Source organism: Apaloderma vittatum, unplaced genomic scaffold (assembly GCF_000703405.1).
Source record: "Apaloderma vittatum isolate BGI_N311 unplaced genomic scaffold, ASM70340v1 scaffold5379, whole genome shotgun sequence".
Lineage (NCBI taxonomy): Eukaryota > Metazoa > Chordata > Aves > Trogoniformes > Trogonidae > Apaloderma > Apaloderma vittatum.
The window spans coordinates 29978-54406 of record NW_009733431.1 but is presented as its reverse complement, the minus strand read 5'-3'; the positions used below and the strand labels follow the sequence as shown (position 1 = coordinate 54406).

General features: G+C 40.4%; 1 protein-coding gene across 5 annotated transcripts in view; it reads right to left on the bottom strand.

Annotated features, from left to right (window-relative positions):
• Nucleotides 1-4396: 4396 nt before the first annotated feature.
• The window catches only part of EZH2 (enhancer of zeste 2 polycomb repressive complex 2 subunit), a 29390-nt gene continuing 9357 nt past the window's right edge, over nucleotides 4397-24429 (bottom strand). For 3 of the 5 annotated variants that reach the window (XM_009875881.1, XM_009875882.1, XM_009875883.1), the window contains 12 exons: nucleotides 18544-18635; nucleotides 17337-17577; nucleotides 16722-16891; nucleotides 16252-16346; nucleotides 10567-10607; nucleotides 9286-9411; nucleotides 8711-8889; nucleotides 7226-7321; nucleotides 6442-6523; nucleotides 5432-5512; nucleotides 5229-5313; nucleotides 4397-4740 (listed from right to left, as the gene is read on the bottom strand). In XM_009875881.1, the coding sequence (XP_009874183.1) occupies nucleotides 4680-4740; nucleotides 5229-5313; nucleotides 5432-5512; nucleotides 6442-6523; nucleotides 7226-7321; nucleotides 8711-8889; nucleotides 9286-9411; nucleotides 10567-10607; nucleotides 16252-16346; nucleotides 16722-16891; nucleotides 17337-17577; nucleotides 18544-18635 (1349 nt within the window). In that variant the 3' untranslated portion in view covers nucleotides 4397-4679. Of the gene's footprint in view, nucleotides 4741-5228; nucleotides 5314-5431; nucleotides 5513-6441; nucleotides 6524-7225; nucleotides 7322-8710; nucleotides 8890-9285; nucleotides 9412-10566; nucleotides 10608-16251; nucleotides 16347-16721; nucleotides 16892-17336; nucleotides 17578-18543; nucleotides 18637-24429 lie in introns of all 5 variants that reach the window. The other 2 variants (XM_009875880.1, XM_009875884.1) reach the window with 2 other exon arrangements.

The following is a 24429-nucleotide window of genomic DNA, read 5'->3' as shown; positions in this document are numbered from 1 at the left end:
GCTATAGAAATTTGTTTTGCTTTTCCTCTTCATTTTGTTCTCTGAAGAAATTGATTGTCATCTATCATCGAACATGCATTCTTTTTTTTAAAGAGGAAACGTCTGCGCTTTGAAAAGAAAGTTGTGGTGACTTCAGAAGATGGGCAGAATAGCAAATACTTAGAATATATGTGGTAGTACTTGGTCATCGGGAGTTGGAGCTGTTCTTAATATTGTTCAGTATGTTATAAAATGCATCTCACTTGCCTAAATGATGCCTTGAATAAATAAGGTTTAGGCTGCCCAGTTCTTTGACTGGAACAGAAAGTTGAGTGAGCTCTAAAGATTAATTCCCATTAAGTGCAACCTGTGATGGGAATTGACCAGGCTTCGTTCCATACCTCTTACGGTGTTTTGTGTTCATTATATACATGTGAAATGAATGTTTAGCTTTCCACGCATTACAGGCAAAACACTACCACCCTCACAGGTCTCAGTTTTGGTAATTTCTATTTTCTATTCTGAATGGTGGAAAAAACCCAACTTCTGCAGCCAAACCTTTTTATTCCCTTCGAATTTGTAATTTGTTCAATATTTATTCTGGCATGAAGAAGAGGGAGCCAGGTTTTGTGCTGATGCTGTTTTTCGCTGAAGGGAACTAATTTTTCTTGGTTACAGTTGAGCTCTGACCTACAAAAATGTCTGGGTTTAAAAAAAATTATGAAGCAGCATTAAATGAGATCCAAACTGGTTTGGAAAATGGGGGAAAAGTCTCATCTCCTACTTGAGATTTTGCCTGCTTGCTATTCCTATTCTGAAAGAACTTCAGTTGCGCTAAAGGCTGCCAGCAGGGGTAATAGAAGCATCTCGCTGTTCAATTTTTCAGATCTCTATTTGCAACTTGACAGAATGGAGCTTGTGCTGCTCTCTGTGCTGGCTACGTTTTTTTAAGATGCTGGTTTTGTTTCATAAATGCTTCTTGCAGATTTTTGTAGCAGGATGCAAGTGGTACAGTGGCAGAGAAGGAGGCTGAATGATGTTTGTTTGCAGAAGGCTGGAAATAACCTGCTCCGAGCTGCCTCAAAGCCCGGCTTTAACCCATCGCTGGTTGAGGAAGCATTGTCTGCTGGGTCTTGCAGAGACTATTTTTAAAATCCATCTGCTGTCGATTCAGCTTCAGACAAGAGCCACACTTTACCCAGGCAGGGAGACTTTTGGACTTTTTTTCCTCATGAGTAGTAAGGTGAGGGACATGAATTCATAGTTCTTGGGCCGCAGAGCAAGACGGCAGCTGCCTGCTGGCAGTGGTTGCTGAGCTGGGCTGGGGTGTGGGAGCCCACTCTGGGCAGAAGGTGCGTGGGCATTATTGAGGGGCCTGTCTCACTCGTTACTTGGTAGAAGAGACTGACCTCTGATGGCAGCAGCCAGATGGAGTTCTACCTGGGCTTTTGCCTTTCTCATGTCTGTGCATGCCCTATGGATGGGTCCCTGTCCTCCTCCTGAGTTGCCTTGCCTGTTCTTCCAGAGGTGGTGAACTAATTTTTTTTTACCCCCAAGTCCCAGGGGTTCAGCCAGGCTGGTTGGCTCCTGACCAGTTCGTCTTAAGACACATGACAGCAGTCTGCTCCTGTGCCTCTAAGACTTCCTTCTTGGAAAATGCCTGGCCTTCCTGACCCCTTTTGTCCTTCAGGAACGTCTGCCAAGGGACTCTCTCAACTAGTGATCTGAATAGGGCGGTCTGCCCCTAGGAACTCCATGGCTGTGAGTTTCCTGATTTCCCTGCTTCACCTCAAATTGAGAACTCTTATCATTTCATGGTTGCTAAGCCTAAGACCTAAGGCCTGTGACCACCTCATCACCCACCAGTCCTCCTCTGCTTGTAAAGAGCAGGACTAGCTTCCCTGGTGGGCTCACTTAACCAGCTGTGGCAGGAAGTTCTCTTCCACACACGCCAGGAACTTCCTAGACGGTCCCCTCTGCTGTGTTGTATTTCCAGCAGCCCTCCAGTAAGATGAAGTCCCCCATGAGAATAAGGGCTGATGATTTTGAGATTTCTGCCAGCTGCTTTTAGAATGGTTCATCTGTCTCTGCATCCTCATTGACTGGTCTGTAATACTCCCAAGAGGATGTCTGTCTTGTTGGCCTTCCCCATCATCCTCACCCATACGCACTTGACCTTAACAGCACAATTGTCGAGCTCTACACAATCAAAACATATAGAAGCACCCCCCCCACCTCTCCTTCCCTGCCTATCCCTTCTGAAGAGCTTACAGCCATCCATCACAACACTCCCATTATGAGCAGCATCCCACCATCTTTCTGTGAGGGGGACTGTCACAGCCATCCTTCTGCACAACAGCTGCCAGCTCCCCCTGCTTGTTGTCCGTGCTGGGTGCATTGGTGTTAGATGTATTGAGCTGGGCCATGGCTTTCACCTCTGTCCTGGTCTGGGCTAAAAAAAAACCAATTTTACTTTTTTTGTGATTTTACTTTTCACCTCAGTCTGTGCTGAGAGGCTGCACTTTCTGAAGTTAGCAGCATGGGTTTTTGCAGTGTCTGCTAGTAGCAGTGATATCATCTCATTACTGCCTGGGATTGGGATGCTGAGAGGCTCTTTGCTCCTATAGCGACCAAGGTCACTGCTGGCTCTTTTGTGCCATGCTGGGGGTGCCAGGAAGTAAGTCACAAAGAAGTAAAAACTTGCATCTCTGTTGAGTTACAGACAGGATGGGTGACCAACAAGTGTGTTTCCTTCCACACATAAGTAAGTCATATTCAGAATAAAGCTGAAGGCTGACAGGGGTTGAGCTCTAATGTTCAACGGCCAGAGTCCGAGGACTCCCATCTGATCTACTGCCCTTCGTCTCCATCCTGAGTCTCTGAATCCAGCTCCAGTATCCTGCTCCCCTCTGCTGCTGAGTGCAGGGCTTCCCTGGTGCTGGGGATTGGGGAGGGGCGGGAGGGTGATATCAGATTTGTATACATTTGTATATAATTTTATTACTATTTCCTTATTAGTACTATTATTGTTCTATTAAAGCTGTTTAGTTTTGGTTTCCAATCCGTAAGTGTCTACCTAATTCCATTTCTTGTCCTATTTGGGGAGGGAGAGGGGTTAGAGAGCATCTGTCAGTGTTTAGTGGCCAGCCCAAACCCTTGACAACCCCCATCACTGCCATCACTAGTGAGCCTGGTTTTATCCCCTTCCTGCTTCGAACGTAGCTGAAAGCCCTCTCAGTGAGCCTGGCCAGCTCATGACCAAGAATCCTTTTTCCTCTTGGAGCCAACCACTCTCCATCTGTCACAAGCAGGCCTGGTGCCATGTAAACATCCCATGATCAAAAAAACCCCGCATTCCACCAGTGGCACCAGCCTCTGAGTCACATGTTAATCAGGTGTGGTTTTTCTGTTTCTTTCAGCATTCTTCCCTGCCACTGCAGGGATTGAGGAAAACAGTACCTGTGCTCCCAATCCTTCAACTAATTACCCCAGGACCTTGAGGTCCTTTTTAATTGCTTTTGGACTTCTATCCACAACCTCATCACTGCCAACCTGCATACCCAGCAGAAAATAATAATCCTCCTTCAGCTCTGCCACCAGGCTGAGTTGATCAGTCCCCACACACGCAGTGTCTCTGCCACCCTCCAGGAGGAGCAACAGCAGGTCGCTGCAGCTGGGGACCTGGGCAGCTGCGTGTGAGTGCATGGGATGCAGAAGAGAAAGATGCAGGTCATTACTGCTGCCTTCTTCACTCAGTTTGGTGCTTCAGAGAAGCCATGGTTAAGGGTTCCAGTTTACTAGAAGCCCACTGCTGGTTTCCTTATCAAATGATGGAAATGTGTCCTCATCAGTGTTAGCTCTGTCCTGAGTGAAGAGATTCTAGGCACCTGCTTGGGCAGCTGGGTTGCTGTTAAACAAAGAGGCACATAGACACAAACCTTGTACCACAGATTTGTCTTGAAAGTAAGGTTTGTCCCAGACCTCACCCCTAGTCTGTGGGTATTGTTTTTTGGGCGGGAAGTCCTTTTGCCTTCCCCTTAAATGCATCCACAGCTAACAGACAGACCCTTTGAGATGAGATTTAGCAGAAGTGGAAAAATCCTTTAAAAACATAAACTGCAGCTGAACCTGTGACAAGAGGTTAAGCTGGAGGAGCTTCTAAACTGCAGCCATCACTTCAGGAAACACAAATGTAGCTTCGTGCCAAGGGTGTGTGAAAACTGCAAGACCATGACTGTTTGACTTTAGTGCTATACTCTGAAGTTCCACGATCAGCCTGACTGATTCTCCTTCACTCTTTACATCTTCACATTCATTTTAAATGTGACCTAAAGTGTAACAGTAACAGAAGCAGACAACAACTACAGGGCTGCCTTTTCTCAGGAGGTGAAAGTGCTGACACAAAATTCCAACTCGGTTCCAGTAAAAATGAAGAAGTTCAAGTATCCTTTATTCAAGGTTGAAAAATGTACCACACCACATTATTGCAAAAGTTCATAGGTACAAAACACTTTGCAGCTGGTGAGAAGGCAATAAAAAGTTGTTTGTTTTTTTAAATTTGTTACTATAAATTACTGTTACAGTACTTTGCAAATACAGAATTTCAAATTGCATCATTTTTATTTTTCTAAAATTGCCCACAGTACTAGAAATTCCTGAAGATAAGGCAGCTGTTTGTTTAAAAGAAGAGGTAGCTGGTGTCAAGGGATTTCCATTTCTCTTTCAATGCCCACATACTTAAGGGCATCAGCTTGGCTATATCTGAAATTAAAAAAATAAAACCAAAAGTAAAAACCTCTAACAGCAAACATTTCAGCTTCCTTGTTCTGATCTAACAGCACAGAACAGAACCATAGCAAGCCCTTCTCTAATAACACTGTACTTCCTGCCTGTTTCAGAAGGACGGGGAGAAAACTCATCCTGGTACCCAGGGCACCCAATAAACTTTTAACATGCAGGTTTGCCTGGAAAAGTTGTGCAGGTCTATCCCCAGCTGTACAGAGAAAAGTTTAGTGAGAAGCTGCTGTTTGGAGATTGCAAGGGTCTTAACCAGCTGCTTCACTCAAGCCATTCTCACAAGGGTACCTGGCTTTAAAAGCAAATAAACAGCAATGCATGGGGGCTGCTCCTCAGCTGCCCAGAGGGAATCTGAAGGGAGGCAGGCACAGGTGTTAGTGATGAGATGGGCAGAAATGCCATGAGCCAACTCGGGCCCTGATAGGAAGAAATGACAAAATTTATCTACCAACCTGTAGTCAAAGAACAGTTCTTCACCAGTCTGAATGGCTCTTTTAGCAAATATTCCTATTCTGTGATCACCGTTGACCATCATAACTGTTTAAAAGAAAGTTAAACTTAACATTAACACAAAATACTGATGAAATGCATGTTCTAAATAAGTATCTCACGACATTTCATACATTGCTAAAAGCAAGTAAAATTTCAAACTTACCTTTTGCATAGCAGTTGGGATTTACTGAATGGTTTGCAAATCTGATTTTGTTGCCCTTGCGTGTTGCATCAACCACAAAATCTAGGTGGGGGAAAAAGCAAAAACAATCCACTAATGACGGATAGGTCACCCTCAATTTTTTGTGTTTCATACCTAGTGTGCTTGGGTTTTAGCAGCTGGAGAAGGTAACTGCTCAGCTTCCCATGTGGAAGAGCTGGCACATCAGCCCACAATAGCTTTGCAAGACTCATCATGTTCCTGCTGCCCCACGCCGTGCTTTTCATTTATCTCCTGCCGCAGTGGCACTACCTCAGTTTCTCATCTGAAGCTTCCCTACCGTTATTTCACATCGACAAGCTCCATAAATAAGCTAAAGTCAACACTAATATAAAGCAGCTTTTTTTCCCTCCTTTCAAATATTTTCTAGAATTTCACACTTGACACAGAGCAAGTGTGTTTTTTCCCCTTCAAGTGGCAGTAGTCACACACCACGTATCATGGAACGGCCTAGGCTGGAAGGGATCTTGGAGATCATTTAATCCAACCTCCCTGTCATGAGCAGGGACGCCTCTCAACTAGATTAGGCAACACATGGGGACTGCGTGTGGCTTTTTTTTCGCCCGACAAAAAACTACCATCATAACTTTCTGCTAATTTAAGTCACAGTGAAATTATTTCAGACAATATCTAGCAAGTCTTTTAAACTCTTTAGGCAACATAACGCTTACATGTAATTTTAAACCATGAAAATTGTATTTTTACTCATCTTGTATAGCTGGCTTGTGTAATAGGCTCTTCTATCTAGTTGACTGTCATTTAAGAGGAAAAAAAACAACAAAAAAACCCCACTAGCTATCAATATTAGGATATCCACACATTGCTAGGAAAAGATGTGCAGAACTAAAAATTTCTCAATGTTACCTGCTGCCTGGAAAGGAAGAGGGCTGAACAAAGTGGTGAGCATACATATTTTATTTATGCTGCAAGGGTTGCAACTAGTACATACATACCGTTATTCAAGTTAAACAGAAAGCTGCACATGTATTTGTCATATACTTTTCCTCTTCTGTCTGCCTCATCCTGAGAAATAATCTGAAAGAAATAGTAATTGTGAAAGAAACCACCTCTTCCCTTCTGTAACTAAAGCAGCTTAAGGTAAAAACCACCAGACACTCTGAAAGAAAAGTAGGGTTTTTTTATTCTCTGAGACTGAAAATATTCCCAAACATAAAGTACTGTTTTCAGCAAGCATTCTGCGCTTATCAAACAGCCATCGTTTGCTCTTAGCATAAACGAGTCCTTTTAGAGCAAGAGGAAAGGAGGAAACACTTCTCAAGAATCAAGACTGCATCCCTGACTCAGGGTTTTACTACTGTAGGTTTTATTACTACAGAATATAATTTAGTGAAAGTGGCTACTGAACTTTAGTACTACGCTAAATGACTTTGCACAAAATTCCAGGCACGTCTGAATCGAAATTACATCTAAGATAAAAATGACATTCCCACCTCTCATTCTTACAAGAACCTATGTCAATTTTGTGCCATTTCAACTGCCCAGCTCCTGCGGTTGGAGGCTGTGACGGACAATAGCTGCGTATTTCACAGTCACAGAATTGCCCGGATTGGAAAAGACCTTCAAGTTCATCGTGTCCAATCATGAACCTCACACTGACCAGTCCGTGTTTAGTCAATCACATCTCTCTGTCTAAACATGACACCAAGTCAGAGATGGTCCCCAGCCAACACACTTCACCTGGGAAGCACGTACATAACCAGTGCTCTCCATCCTTACCTCACCACAGTATTCGGAGATGAATTCATTCTTCTGTACAGGGTCTTTGATAAAAATTCCCCAGCCTGCCACATCTGAAGGTGCTAAGAGCAAGTGCTGCAGGGGAAAAAAAAAAAAAAAAAATTTAGACATGCCTAGCTTGGATTTGTTTTGAGGTTTGGTCTGAGGTTTTTTTTTTCTTGTTTTTAAAATGATTCACTTAATGAAATGTATGCTGGGACTCCAGGAAAAAAAATAAACTCTGATTCTTCTCATTATCAAATGCATGCTAAAATTACGGCCTGTGGATCAGAAGTTGTACGTGAAAGAAAAAACACCTGCAGTATTTGAAAACCAATAAAAATTTTAGTTTAGCCTGGAAATAAAGGTATGTTTGTGGTTTAACCCTGGCTGGCAACTAAGCACCCTGCAGCCACTTGCTCATTCCTCCTCCTCCCTCCCAGGGGAATGCAGAGAACTGAAAAAAACCCCATAACACTCATGAGTTAAGGTAAGAACAGTTAATAACTAAAGCAAAATAACAACAGTAATAAATAAAATATAATGACAATTATAATAGTAATGAAAAGGAATACAACAAAAAATAAAACCCAAGGAAAGACAAGCCATTGCTCACCAGCCCCTGGCTGATGCCCAAGCAGCGATCTGCTGCTCCCGACCATCTCCCCCCGTTTACATACTGGGCGCGACACCCAAAGGTATGGAAAATCCCTCTGGCTAGTTGGGGTCAGCTGCCCTGGCCATTGTCCCTCTCAGCTTCTTGTGCACCTGCTTGCTGGCAGAAACTGAAAAGTCCTTAACTTAGGATAAGCGCTACTTAGCAACAACTAAAACATCAGCGAGTTATCAACATTGTTCTCACACTAAATCCAAAACACAGCACCGCACCAGCTACTAGGAAGAAAATTAACTCTCTCCCAGTCAAAACCAGGACAGGGTGTTACATAAAAACCATATACAGCAAGGACTTTGAACTAGAAAACCCTGCAGACAGGAGCCCACTACCTGAGAAGTAGTCCCAGAGAAGAAATAAATCTTTGTTTGTTTATTAATTTAACAGACCTGAATGGGCTTTCCAGATACCTTCGGTAGACAATATACAAATTTGAGTGTTAGAATAGACAAGTGAAGAAAGAAATAGCCAGTATCTATGTCTAAGGCAAACTTCCTTATGCTGATCTAGGGAGAGACTGACAAGCCATCACTTTAAAACAGCAGCCTATTTGCAAATTACAAGCGAAGCCTAAGTGGGGAAGAGGAGCTACTCTACCACGGTGTTACACAGAAAATACTAACTGGTACACAAGGAAATGTAGACAGACCTTAACAGCAGCACATAAGCTAATGCAACTGACAGCTACCTCCCTCTTTTGCTTTTGCTGTTTGACAGCATGAAGGCAAAGAAATTCCACTCTCTGGCCTGAAAATATAAAAATGCCTCAAACCCGAGGCAATAGGCATGTAGTTGTGCAACTATCTACATACTTTTTTGGATCCTCTCTGAATGCTGCAGTTCTTGCAGGAAACATTTTTGCTGTCCCAGTGGTCAGCTGCCCCACATGTTAAACAGAGGTCAGGATCGCATTCGCGCACAGCGAGGTAACACGGACACTGCTTAGTGTTGCATTGTGCTTTACAGCGACATCCAGGAAACCTGTTTTGGCCTGCAAAGGAAGAGGTGGGAAACAAAAAGGCAAGTATGAAAAAAGGTACATTGTAAATTTAAGACAGTGCAGGTTACAGAATATCAGAATATGATACAAAAAAAACCCCACATTGCTGCTGCTACCTGTATGGGACATTCAGAAATACTGTAAATTCTTTCCTTCCCTGATTTCACTCTAGTCGTCCACCATTTTAAGTCTGAAGACATTCTGACTTCATTCAAGGGTTAATTAAGAGGGACAAATTAAACCAAACACGTGCTCCCTTCTCACATCATTGGACACAATTTGCTGCTCCTGCAAATGCTACCCGCAGTACAGACAGGCTGCTAGCACAGAGTTAGATGTTGGGACAGAGAAAGAAATTCATAGATAGCTCTTAAATGTTTTACTTACATTCTGAGCTGCACTGACAAAACTTCTCACAGAAGTTTTGAGCAATTACACATGGGCATGAGCTATCACAAGGCTGACGTGGGTGATCACATGGCTGATAGTTGTAAACATGATTCGATGACCCATCTGAATAAAAATAGCAACATTTTGTAAAGTTGAAAGGTGTAAGCAAGCAACAAGCAGTTCCCTTCACTCTTTAAGCAGAGAAGTTCCTTTTTAGTCATTTAACTAAGAAAACCCTCTAAATAAACAAAAAAAACAAAGCTATGATGAGTGGGGTTAAAAATCCAAAAGGCATCAAATGAGAGCTGTAATTTAGTTGGGTGTTTGTCACCATTAGTTGCTGCTCCCTAGCACCCTTCATTCTTCCTGTTACTCAGCCGCTTCCAGTACTCAGAGTTAAAAACTGTTTACTGTGGAAAACTGAAAAACAGAACTACAATGGTATAATTTCCTCTGTAAACGTGTTCTAGAGTCACACTGATATTGTTCAGCAAAGCAGATTTGCTCAAATACTTAAAGTAATTTTCACTCTGGAGCAACAGTCAACTTTCACACAGGTGACACTGGCAAAATAACACGTGGTCATTATCCCACTGTGCTTTTCCAAGTCAATTTTCCAATACAGACAACGCTGGCATCCTACAGACAAGACTATCAGTGACAAGTTTAGAGCTTCACTTATAGAGCAGCCAGGAGAATTTGGTGCTACACAAATTGTATTTGCTGTTCCTACTCCTGAGCTTGTGTTGGGTTTGCATATATTTGTAAAAATGTTCAAGTTTGTAATCAGCAGCCGAAAAAGAAAGAGACACAAACTGATCAATTATTTATGTTGCTTGAAGTCCCAACCACTCTCAAAAAACTTTCAGATAACTATTTCTAAAAACACATTGAGTTTTTTTTGTAAAAAATGCCACTTTTTACTACAGCTCCTATTCTTAATACAATTTTTATCTGTACTTCAATGAGGCCATACCAAAAAGATAATAAATGCAGCCTCCCTCCCTTTGATTTACACAGAGCTCTTTCAGTTATGTAAACGAAATTGTATCTTTTGTCCCTACAATATCTGTAATAAGAGCTTACTTTTTTTTTATTCCTCCTATAATGTCTAGCTCCCCATGGAACGTATATAATGGCCTAACCCTAAAACAAACAAACAAACAAAACACCCCAGCAACCTCCACCATCACCCCAAAAACCCCCCAAAACAAAAACAAAAAAGCAATAGTAGGATCTTAAAAATTCAGGACATATATTGAATGGAAAGATGCTAACCCTTTTTCAGCTGTATCTTTCTGCAATGAGCAGCCCACAACCTGCAAAAAAAACAAAACAAACACAAGAAGGTTGACAGGAACTCCTCCTGCAGTGGGCTGGCTAAGGGAGCTGCATTTTGTACCCAGACTTGTCTTAAAACATGGAAGTTTCTGGTAACGTGGACATCTGCTAACCATGGCACAGGTCAGAGCTGCTGCAACCAAACCAGCCTGTCCCAATCTCTGCAGGCTGCTCCCTCCCCTCCCTGCACCATTCCTGGTCCTCCAGTCCCGGGACTGTCCAAATGAGCAGCTCCTGCCCAGCCCAGGAAAACAAGATGCTTAAATTAAGACAGACTTAAAGGAAAACCTGCAACGAGGAGGCTGCTGCAGCTGCTTCTAGCAGGCAGAAAGGAGGACACAGAATTGCAGATGTGGAGGGATGTGATTAAAGAAGGGAGTGAAGTTCTGCCAACTGCTTCACAGGACACGACCCCAGCACCGCACTGGGAGTCTCCTACAGATCACAGCCAGGTATCCCCCTTCATCTGCCGAGCCCCAAGTATAGGACAGGAGACATGACCTCAGTATTTCTTCTGGCCGGACTGACTTTTCCCCAGCTTGTTCTGACTAATGGTAAATGTGCCAAGATTTTTCCCTTTCGCTTCAAACTCCATACATCTTCCTCTTACATTCTTACAGTTTTCCTTCAGTGTCCAGTTTCTACATTATCTTAGCTAAGCACTCCCTTGGCAAGTACAGGTGGATTTGTTGTGCGGTGCTGTGTCATTCTTTTAAAAAAAATAACATGCTTTTGGTCATCATAACATAACTCGCTATACTTTGAAGTTCTTGCAGGTTACAGTCACCCTTTTTATTTTGCATCCTTTTCAGATTGCAAGCTCTTTGGGCAGGAAATGTCTACTACGAAAAGCTAAGCCAGAGACAACAGAACAAAAACACCTGTCCAGACCTTAGGCACCCAAAAGAAAATCAGGCTTTAAAATCAAAGAAGAAATCAATGTTTCTAGGATTTTTTCAGTTCTATGCATTTTAGTTAGCACTTGAATTTCAGGGAACAAACATAAGACAAAATATAGACTAAGGATTTTCAAAGTTTATATTTCTTGGACTTCCTTATTAAACAACAGTAAAAGAATATGGGAGAAGCCTCATTCCCCGGCCAAACAATACACTGCGAGCTGCACCCAGCAACCTCACTTTCTGTGCAGATTTACTTAGTGGTCCAAAACACTTGCGAGCACAAGTACTTAAAAATCCCCAGCACAGAACACTCAGAAAGTTATTCTACCTTTCAGTGAACGCAACACTCAGAAGTTGCCACTCTGAAAAAACATCTCCTGCTGCAGCTATTTCAATAGGACTTCTCAGCCTCTACTTCTTCTTTCCCCAAAGCACAATAAACAAATGAGGTGCTGGCCCCCCACCACACACAACAACTTCAGGTAAGCAAGACTCTCCCTGCAATTGCACTTTCAAAATTCCACCATCAGCCTTAACGCTAAGTGCTTGGCAGCCAACTTTCTTACAAGCATTTGAAGGAACACATACAAGTGAAAACCCCACAGAAGCAGACTTGTCCGGGTGACTGAGGTTGATGAGAAAGACAAAAACTCCGAAGAATCTCAGCTTTACAGAGCACCGCAATAAATAGATGACATTGCTATTAAGAGTGGCTACCAACATATATTTATGAATTATGAGGCACTGACTCTTTGTAAGAAGACAGTTCACACAGAATGGAAAGGAGAGGTGTAATTTTAACTTAAATTACTCTAAAGCACATGAAACCACTTCTCAGGGTTTTTTTGCCTGGCTGGTATACAGCAAATGTAACATACGCTGCATTTTCGAACACCTCTTTCACAGAATCTTGTTTCTCAGTCCAAGATAATAAGGACCTATTAGCATACTAAACCCTTAAAAGCTTTCTGTGGATAGACTTCTTAAAACACCATTTCATTAGCAATTATTATTAATTTTTTTTTTAAGGTAGGCACTATCCTAATACCTGAAAAGGTTTGCTGACCAGAATCAAATAGTGGATTCATTGCCTTGCAACTTTCAAAAACTGCCAGCTCTCTGATCAGTGCACAAAGCTGAAGCCTGAACAAGTACCACACTAAAGGTGGATTAATTTATCTATCTAACCTATAATCTGCTACCTCAGATCAGAAACAAAAGCAAAGCCTGGTCCCCTATACCAGGAGCAAAAGCAAAGAAGAGAGAAAGTTGAGCTTCATTAAATAAAAAACCAAATTGGAAAGTCAGTGACAGATTTCCAAGCAAGCAGGTGGATTTGTACATCTGCTGGCTGACATCTGCAGGACAGCTGGTTTCAAAAACAAATGTCTCCAGAAGCGTTATAACAGAAGCTCTCAAAAATATTTTTGATCTTTGCTAACAACCTACTAGGTTTTGCCAGTGGTTTTAGGAGGCACTGGTAACGGCTACTCAGGCAGGAGAAATACATTCTTTGGAAGAAGCTACACTAGCATTTCTTTCTCCACCCAGGGATACTCTGCTACCAGAAATAGCACTGAAAATTCAAAATACGTGCCAATTATGTCAACATATGTAGTTAAGTCTTTGCAGTGTTTGATTTTTCTGGCATCACCCAAAGACTTCTTTTCAGACTCCTAAATCAGATCTTATCCAAAGCCTCCCTGTCACTCTAAGACTCAGCCTTCCAAACGGGTGGCACAAAAATATTTGTGCCAATGCCTTGGCTGCATCTTTTCCCTGATAACAGTGAGACTTTAAATTCCTGTGAAAAGGCACCCTGAGCTCTGGGCAGAACCACATAAGCTATTCAATCATACACAGAGAACAGCAGACCAGCAGAAGGTAGGGACGGAAGGAAGAAAAGGAGAAAATGGGAAAAAATAAAATACTTTCAAATAAAGTTTACTAAGTAAACTCACATCCAAACAGAGGATGAGGGGGGGAGAAAAACAAAAATAACTAAGAAGCAGCATTAAATGTCCCTACAGTCAATAACAGAACCATAATAATCCAGAAGAAGGAGTGCTGGTTAGTTAAAGTAAATACAATTCAGCTCTCAGCAATGGAAGAAAATCATACACATAAGAGAACAAGCAGTACTGAAGTACTCTCCCTTCAAGCACACACTGATGCTTTTCTGAATTCTTTCTTCGTTCAGACTTTTCTATTGACTTCTGTGCAAAGTACTTACTCCTCGAGCAAAGCAGCATTTTCACAAACTGCCAGGTTAATTTCTGATACACAGGACAGGCTCTGACACTTACTGGCTCTCAAAAAACAACCAACAAACCTATATAAAAAGTCTTCTCCTCTCATTGATCAGCCTTTTCAATGCCATCTAACAAAAATGCCTCTGGAAGGATAAAGAGTATCTTTTACTATCCAAGAGGGGTGAAGTCTTGTCAGCTAGTTGCTCAGTACACCTGCGCAGGCATCAATATTGCATGGAAAACGGGCAAAGTCCTGTGAGAAAATGTGCTATCAAATCAGTTACAACACGCCATTAAAAGTAGCCTTCATTTCTCCTTGGTGAATGCTGCTTTTGTTCAAAGGCTATCTGCCACATATACAGATGGAAAACCTGCAGACCAGTAAGTCCCTTCCAGTGGAAAAGTGCAAACTGGACACAAGGGCCTTCCCAGCTCTAGGACTGGATTGACTCTAGGAGTGAGTAAACTCAACTCAAAGAAACATAAGAAACAGAGGAAGATTTCCAGACGGTTTTTCCCAGCTACTAGTTGTGTGACATTATAGCAGTATGCAGGTGGGTTAAAACATCTTCCTGCACATAGAAGCATGGAGACAATCTCATTGCTCCATATTCGGTGAAATCAAATTTAAAAGTTATCTTCTTCTTTCAATGAGAGTTGAAAAAATTAAAAGGCAGTTCAAAACTGAATTGCTAGAATAAAAGTTTTGTATTATCAGGTTGGAAAAGACCCTTGGGATCATCGAGTTCAACCACTGACCCTACACTACAAGGTCACCCCTAAACCATATCACCCAACACCACATCTAAACAACACTTGAACACATCCAGGGACGGCGACTCAACCACCTCCCTAGGCAGTCTATTCCAGTGTCTGACCACTCTTTCTGTGAAGAATTTCTTCCTAATGTCCAGCCTAAACTTGCCCTGTTGCAACTTGCAACCATTCCCCCTGGTTGGGTCCCTAATTACCTGTGAGAAGAGACCAGCACCAACCTCTCTACAATGTCCTTTCAAGTAATTGTAGAGCACGATGAGATCCCCCCTCAGCCTCCTCTTTGTCAAACTGTATTGGCAAACTGTATTGGCAATAAGAATAAAATAACATCAAGAAACCCCATGTAATGGTATGTGCTTTTATTTATTTGGAGGGGGAAAAAAAAATCCCAAAACCAAACAAATAAAAAAAGGCTCAAAACTCCTCCGTTACAATGTCAACTTTGTAACCACACAATTGATTTCAGCTTTGAAATACAGCTGAGCCTTTTAGTGACTCTTTTCAAAGCAAGCAAACTCCCAACTGCACTTCCAAACTTGCACTATGGCTAATAACTCTGGATTTAAAGAGTCAAGTCCATCAAATGTCCAAAACCTTGAAAACTTGCCAAGCGCATTAAATCAAAGTTTTTGCTGAGAACAAAATCTTTTCCAGATGCTCACTGAATCTTTGCCTAGCTCCTGTTGGCTGCCTTTGTGCTACAAAACAGAAACATCCTACTCCTCATCAGCTGTATCTTTGAGTCAGCATCAGGCATTTCACTAAACCTGGAAATAACAAATAGACAGAAGCAAGAAGAATTGGCGGGAAAAGTACTGGAAGAACAAATTGAGGGGGAAAATAAGGAAAGCTAAAGGGAGAGATAGGAAACTTTACGGAAAATCTATACTTGCAGAAGGAAATGCTGACTGAAAACCAGCAGGAACTTTTTATCTCCTACATTCTTATCCTGGGAATAAAAATAGTCAACGCGGAATCATGTTTTTCAAACCTCAGTATTTTCAGAGAAAAATGCATTTCACTGACAGACAGTAGCCACCAAGCTTACAATTTCAACAGAAACTGTTTCAGGTGGTCTTTGTGGATCCAGCAAAAAGCTTGTATTTGTTCTTCGTTGCAGTTTCACTTCAAATAACTTGTTAACCTTTTTCTTTAGTTGAAGTACTACATGATAACAACACTGGGGTGCTACAAAGCAATAGCCTCTCAGAGAAAAAAGGCAATCCAACTAGTTTACTATAACATTTTTGCTTACTGATCATCTGAATCTTGATGGAATACACTTCACCATAAACCCATGAGTTTTAATTTACAGAATATCATATAATCCTCATTGAATCCCATTATAACACTTGTAAATTTAATATTTATTGCTGCAAACAAAATTATACCACAACAACTCAAATGTTACAACAACCAGTGTAGAGGATTTATAATATAAACTTGGTTGGACTACTTGCTGCAATAAACCTACAAGAATCTGCTAACAAGGATCTGACTCCGGAAGAGGTGAAAAATAAGGGAGTGAGGGAGACAAGTGATCGAACGCTATTTTGGTTTTTTGCTGCAAATTTTGGTTTCGGAAGCAAAAGGAGAAGAGCCGCATGACTTTTCCTCCAAAATACTTCCTGTTTCAATCCCCTGGATCTCCATTTTATTGTTATGCTAAGGTTATTTAGTAACAGATTTACCTGTGTTTCCTTTTCTTCTTTCTGGGAGGAGTATCAACATCTTCAGCAGGGACTGGAGCAATAATACTAGATTCCTTTACTCTAAACTCATATACCTAACAAGAGACACCATAATACATTCACGATAAATCTCTCACCTGTATAAAGCTGTTCATTTTCTATATTAGTATGATTTCCTCCAACCAAAAACTCACAGATTACATCCAGTCATAGTCTCTTTTTCAATACATTAAAGTCATTTATTTTTGTCATTTAAGAACAATCTAATTTAAACCTCCTGCAAGCTTAATTTAAAAATAGTTTTAAAACTAACTTTTATATATTTGTGGCATGAATTCTGGATTATAGCATTCTTGGGAAAACCAAGAACATCAAATAATTTTCTCTCGTACTGATCAATACTAGTATTTCTACACTTGAGTTTTAAAAGTAAAACACTATCATCTTTAGTAAGTAGCTTTTCTTCTTACCTGCCTACACGTTTTGGTCCCAATCAGCCTAGCGATTGCACAGAAGTTGTCATAGTAGGTACCAATAAGAACCCTAAACATTGAGGCTTCTGCACCACTCCATTCCACATTCTCCGGCGGCTCAATATTTGGCTTCATTTTTATCGGTGTTTGACATCTGGAATTTGCTTCTGTAATAAAGAGAGTATGGGTCAATGTAAGGCTATGTTTCAAAAGTTTTACACAGCCCTTAAAGTCAAATTGTTAACTGCAGTTAAAAATATCCAAGGCTTTTGTTGTTGTTTCCTAATCTAAGTGCCACAACAAAACAGCCCTTTTCAAAATAGCACTTTTCACGTGCCTCTTAACAAAAGTTAAAAATTGGGTAACAGCAGCTATTGAAATTTCATGATGTCACCTCTATGCATAAATCAAGACAATCTGCAAATCTTCTGACAGGGTTCTATTTGATTAAACTCATATTATTACTGTCCTTTCACTCGGTTCCCCACATTTCAAATACACGGTTTCTAGGACTGAGTGGGTCAAGTTGTTTTTTTAACTTCTGAAGCACTGCAGCTAATTGAATAATGAAGCATATAATTGAATAATATAAGCATATAAGAGGAGTCTTACCGGAGGAACTGGATGTTTCATCTTTCTTTTCTTCTTCTTCTTTATCATTGTTTTCTCCTCCAGTTTCAGTTCCAGCTTCTCTATCACTGTCTGTGTCTTTTGATTCTAAGACATTTATTGTTGGCGTGCTGGGTCTGCTGGTGTTGTTTGGGAGCCTTCCTCTTCGGCGGCCACCTGGGCGCTTTGGTGGGGTCTTTATACGCTCAGCGGTCAAGGCAGCTGCAAACTCCTTCGCACCTTCCTAAATGCAAAACATTAAAGCCAAAGAATTAAAAAGTGTTTTCACCTGTGGTCAGGGATTGGAGAAGAGCATGTTTTATTTGCATATTCTACAACTTTGCATTATTCTACATGTTAATCATGTACACATAAATTCTAGTTAAATGTACTCTAACACACATACTTTTGACGTTATCATGGAAAAAAAATAAATGTACAAAGTAGTTATATCAGTATTTGAGTTCCATTTTCATTTTGGCTGCCAAGTGAAAGTTGAGTAGTAAATTTATATTTTCCTAAATTACAGGAAAAAAAATTACCACAGCGAATACCCTTCAAAATACAAGAACTCTACTTGCATATAGCACTTAAACAATATGCGTTCCACGTTTTCTAAAATGCAATCACTGGTTATTTATTATCTAGTGGAAAGGGGTATGACAATGTGTAGCAAGATTTGAATTGTAAAATTACATGGTTTCTCATACTAAATATTTTAGGTCAAGTATAAGAGACATTTGACATTATATTACTTAGGATTTCACCTTATTAATTTCCTTCCTGTTGTTTCTTAGGAATAAAAATACTGGATGAAATCTGCCTTCAGCAAACTAAAAAAGCTCTCTGATTTTTAGTTGTGACATAACTTACGAGAGAGCCAAATCTGTAAGAGCCAGTTCTTTGTCTAGATAAAGCTCAATAGCAGCAGCACATTACTAGAGACTACTGACCTTTCTTCCATAAAAATATCTCAGGCCGCATCTAATGGAGCTAAAAATTATTCCTACTTAGACTTCCGTTTGATGACTGGAAGTTAGTCCTTTTCCTCCACACAAAGTGAAGATGACATATGTGACTGCAAGTGGCCCATGAATACATTCACCATTGCAGATCCAGCACGTCCTTACACTAAGTGCAGCTTGCTGTACTGCAGCCAGCAGTAGCACTTCGCAAATTAGAATTCACTGCTTATATGAAATTATCTTACCAGATGTTGATAACAGTGAGGTCCACAAGGCTTATTATCTAACGCTGTCTCTGTATTCTTTCGTTTGTAAGTATTAGGAGTTGCGTGGAATGCTGTTAAATCAAAACATTACGTATGTGAATTTTAATGTTAAAAAAAATACAATAAGTACCTAACCTCAAACAGTATCCAAAACAGAAGGCTTACCAAGACTTCACTAAAACTAGAATAAAAATATGAAAAGGAAAAAAACCCCACAAAATAAACTCCATCTAGTGACGTTTGACTTTTCACTTAAATACACAGAGACAGCACATGGGTAAGTTTTGCATGTGCCCATTTCCATCAGCAAAGACAAACATGACATTTGTTCCATGTCTCAAGGAAGAGTTGCTGGATCTCCCTTCTCAAACAACAGAACAGACTTTACTTCCGTTACCATGTTAAACATCTCTCAGTCTGTAAGATTTGGGTGTTTGAGTTCTACCTTGTCAAAAAAATCCTGCCTCACACCCTTTGGAAATGTAATGGATCCAGTTCTCATTTTTGTTGGCATATTAGGTTTTTTTTACACATAAACATTCTTACTCTATTAGCTTGTCAGTACACCAAACAAACTGAGGGGATAAGTTCCTATATCCCAGCTGCAGGGCAAGAAGTTGACAGCATCACACAGACACTGGGCATCACAACAACCCCAGTTAAGCCTGGCTGGGAACACTACAGACAACACAAGCACCTTTATACCAGGATGGCAGTTTTCTACCCATTCCCTTTGCCAGAGCTCATTCCTACCAACTCTCCCTCTGTGCAATCCTTGCCTCCCAGCACAATGTTTTCAGAGAGACCAGGTTTCCCAGTTTTCTTGGAAGTCTTATTTCCACATCCCTTAATTAACTGAAGCTTGGGAAACCTGCAGCTAGACTCTCAGTAGAATTCACATGGTCACTTCTCCAAGTTATATTAGGAACTTTTTGACCATCTTCAGTTTTCTGCAACTTTATTTTTTTCAAAAATATCTCCATGATCAAAGAATGATTTTGTCTTAATATATATGTATGTATAGAGAAATAGCAATAAATACTTTTGCCCCCTAAATGTGCTAACAGTGGCATACAAAACAGCAAGGAACAAAAATGGAGAATGCACTGGAGTGGAAGAAAAACAAAACCAAAACCAAAAGACTACTCAGTGCCAGTTGTCCATTTCCTAACACTCTATGAAGGCCTACAAAAGCCAGCATCTGAAAACACACGATTCCCCAGCACTGCAAAAATACTTATGCTGCAGTTTTACCACAGCTGCAGTTCAGCAACCGTAACTCACAGTTAAGTTTTTCAATACTCGGTGAACAAAAAGTGCTAATGTTCAAACAGAAAGAAGAAATCCCTTCTCTCTTACCCATATGAATCCATACGGGCTGTTCCATACCAACACCACACACCCCCTTCCCCTTCAAGAAGCCACCAGCACAGGCTTTCCTACGCAACTTATTTCTAGATTGCACAAGGCTTCCCTTTGCAACAGCTCACTACACTTTCAACACTGAACTTTTTTAATGCAGTTCGTTCCTGTTTAAAGAACGTAGACAGTGCTCACATACATCTTCACAACAAAGTTTTAAAAGCAAATCTCATTTCAGTGATCTGGTTTGCAGCATAGCTCCCCAAGCATTTGTTGTGACATCAGTGGGGAGGGTGACCAGCAGTGGTGAGAACTCCTCAAGAGAAGTTCTCTGATGAAACCACTTGCTCTTGGAGCCATCACTTCATGCTCCCTTCCCACAAAGGAGGGTGTGCTGGAAATCAAATCATAAATTCTATAAAGTTATGCCTGAATTAATGACAGCAGCACACGGGAACCTCATGGAAGCAGTATATTCTTCCAAGGCTTTCTTAAAAAGATAAAGGCAATATAAAAGTAGCACTAATTAAATATTTTGTCATTTTCTCCAGATAAATATATGACATTTTGTAAATCTAGAAACACAAGAAAGCTTCAATTTTCACATATGGACATACAGATATGAAAAAAAAAAATTCCAAGCAAGTGCAGGAATGTAATTTATGAATACTTTTGCTATTAGCTCGCTTTTTTACCTCCACTCCAGCTAAAATATTTTATATGGTACACCACTTTTCATAAGTTTCACATCTTTCAAGTGTACGTACATTCTGTAGGTAAAATGTTAAATGGCATTAAATTGCAAGATTTTCTTGCTTATTCCACTGTTTTCCATCATTTAAGAAACAAGGAGATAATGGGAGGCCCTCATCCAAAAGTGGAAGGGAAAAAAACCCCAGACTTTTCAACATTGCATCTTTGAATTTGAACAGCATATCACTTCATTCATTCGAAGGTGATTTTTTTAACATAACAGTGTTACCCTCTTTTCATAGCACAAGAAAAATAACTTTGCAATAAAGCAAGAGAACAGTAAAATATTTACAAGCCAAGATCCATATCAGACCGCTGCAATGTTCAGAAATCAAACATATTTTTTTCACATGTCACTTGCAGATGCAAACATTTCTCTCACAAGTTTTTGTGTGACATCCTAAAATAAGTGTTTATTTTTTAAAAAAATTATTTTCTTTAGACTTTAAAGAAATGCTTAATTTATAATGCAGTGAAACAAATTGTTTGACTTTTTAAAATCAGTGAGACCTTAAAATGATGCTACAACTGATATTTAATATTAGAATCCACTAATATTCCACTATTTCAACCACACAACATGCTATAGCACTGACAACTATAGCCACAATCTACCCAGAAGAAGAATAAAACTGTTTGTATGCTATACAATGAATCTCAGAAACATAACTTTCAAAAATTAAAGACAACTTCGGAAAATTTCCTAAAGTAACTGAACTCTATATTTCTTCAATAATTTCCTAAAGAAAGTGATGCTAAAATTGCTTCACTTAGCACGTTTTCTGCCTCTAAGATTTGTCACCTGCCTCTTCCCCAATGGCCTCAGTTCTCATATTTTTCATAACGTGAAAGTACACAGGCAACAGTTTAGCCTGAAATGTACATTTGCTTCACAGTCAAGCTATTTGGGAAATTCTCCCTACCTGATATTTTTCCTTCTTCTAAATTCTTTGTTAGTCCAGACATATAGGCATAATTCCTTGCTGTCAGCAAATGAAGTCGGTACACAAGTTTTTTCAGTAATGTCATCACCTGCACATAAAGGGATTGCCAGGTCGTCAAGGGGACTTGACACGTTAAAAATCTAATGATAACTTTTCCAATATTTAACCCAAATGTTCTAAAACAAAGATCTGAAACTCTGCAAAATACAGCTAATCTTAAAAAAGTAAAAATCTAAGAGGGGGAATTAAAAGAAAAAAATAAACCCAGATCGAATAGAATTACTGTATTTTTAATTCTCTATGCCTTCACCAGAGATTTGTGTCTTTCAAAATACAATTCTGATCACTGTAGCCCACCATGTCACCAAAGTAATTCATCAAAAATGTCATCTGCAGAAGCCAGGACAGTGTCCATGCAATTTCATGAAGAACATAGGGGCAACTGATTAGGGTGCTAGAAGAAATGTTATCAACTTTTTTAAAAAGTTACACTGTTAAATTGTTGCAGAGACACTGAAAATTGCTAGTGCAGCCTTCCAATCACCGGAGTAGTCTTTTTTTGATGAGTTACTTATTCTCAGCAACCAATCCGGTGGATTGTGACCAACAGTCTTAAAATTGCACAGAAAGTTAGGAGGTCATACAGCTGACTCTCTCAGTTTTTAACAATGTCAGATAAATTCCTAGCTCTGGACAGACACGCAGACAGGCAGACACACAGACAGATATCAGTCCTCTTTCTTTGGTGTTACTACAGACAAAAGCAGAAGGAAGCAATGCATCCAAAACAGTGACCAGGCACTGCAGAGGTGGGATTTGCTGTATTTGCAGGGAACAGTGACTGAAGCATCCATTTACGACACTCAGTGTCTGGTCTGGAGGCTGGAGAGCAAATGTGTAAACCAAGCTTCAAGAGGTCTCTTTGCAACGATCAAATACCAAACACATTTTTATCAGTGACAATGAATGTGCTGCGCGAGCATTATCATAACTGGTAATTTCACACTCCATCTTGACACAAAAGCACATCTTGAACAGCTCCACAGTAGAAGTGTAATTTTCCTGTTATGGCCACAAAAACCTGAAGAGATGACTTAAAGCTTGAGACTTTTTAAGTACAAGGCATGGCTTAATATGTAGCCTTGGACATAACACCACTTGGGAAAGAATACCAACTTGTCTAAGGGATTTCCAAAAAAAAATAATTCACTGGCACTGAGGATTTTGGCAATTTTTAGCATACACACTTCGTCTTCCATCTGAAGGTTATGGACACAGAGAAGACAGGCACAACACTTTCGGCTTAAAGGATGCTGCTAGTGTGAGAACTGAGGTCCTTCAGCCAATCGGTGACATGACTCCAGACTTTGTCATTGGCTGAATCTGGCACTTTAAAAACATATCAAAACGAACACCATTATGAACCCACCCTTCACAGCACTAAAAGAAGCCTCATAGTTAGTGCTTTAAAAACATGGACTGGTAATACCAGGCTCCCCAGAGTAGTAAGTGCCAGAACATGGTCTGTGGATCCTTTTAGTTATTTTTGCAAATCATTAGAAATAGAACTACGAAAGGCAAATCTATCTAACTATGTAAGTAATAGAATATACATGTATTTTAGAGGAGTCAGTATCTTCACCAGAAAACTCCTACAAGTTCAGAAGCTTAGTGAGAAAAAGGGCCTAAAACCACTGTTGCAGAAGTACCTGAAGTCTTCAGGGCTGCTACTGAAAAAAGTTTGTTCTCACTATGTCTGGACAGTGCTTTCTTATTGACTTAAAAACAAAAATCCTTTTGAAGAAATAAAACTAGACTGTCAGTCAGTCTTCCTATTAGACCATTAAGAGTGTCAAGAACTCGTAAAACCACCGCCAAATGAATGGATTTGCCAGGAGGTAGCATGCAGCTTCACTTCTCTGTCCGTCACACTGAGGCTGCACACAGCACTTCTTGGAATGAGTCATCCAGGCAACAAAGATACTTCTAAAAAAACCCTACAGCTTCCACAGAACACGCTGTGTTAAAGTTCACTGGACAAGGCAGCATCTACACCTCCAGAAACTTACTGGTCTTAAATATTGTTCAGAAGTAAACTTTTTCCTTTGCATTTGCAAGCAAGGCCTGCCAACAGAATGCAAGAAGAAAGTAAAACTAGCAGACCTGATTCCAAAAGCCACATACACTGAAGAAACTAGGAACAATCCAGAAACAGAAAAAGCTTCTTCACCACCACCCCTGCTATCTGAGAAAAACTCCAGTTCCTCCTCAAACTGAAAGGCAGCTAAGGGATACAAAAAGCAGCAGCACTGTGTAGAGCCTTCAGTGTGAAGTACAAATACAGGCAGACTGTGTGTGTGCTGGATGAGGAGCTGCTGACAAAGCACAAAGATTTCCAAATGAACAGGCATGCACACTCACAGTGGAACATGCAAATGAACAGTTAAGTCAAAAGAGAACGTTAATTTGAAGGGGAGGGTATCGGAGTATTCACCTACAAGTCAAAACCACTTCATATTCAACTGTTCAGTTCCCCTTTACATTTGACTCCATTCTCAGAGGAAGAATTGTCTCAAGTAGCACTTTTATAATCTCTCATTCTTCACACTTTGCAAATGGAAACTAACATCATTACTAACACTCTTGTTAAATCCTTCCCCCAAAAGAATGGGGCAACATGAAACCAGTTCAGTGGAAAGGATATCCCAGTTTCTAAAATTCAATTGTCTGAAGCAATTCTTCAAATCACCAGGTACAAGTAAAGTGGCTAGAAAGTAACCTGGGAGAATGAGATAAAACAGTTCAT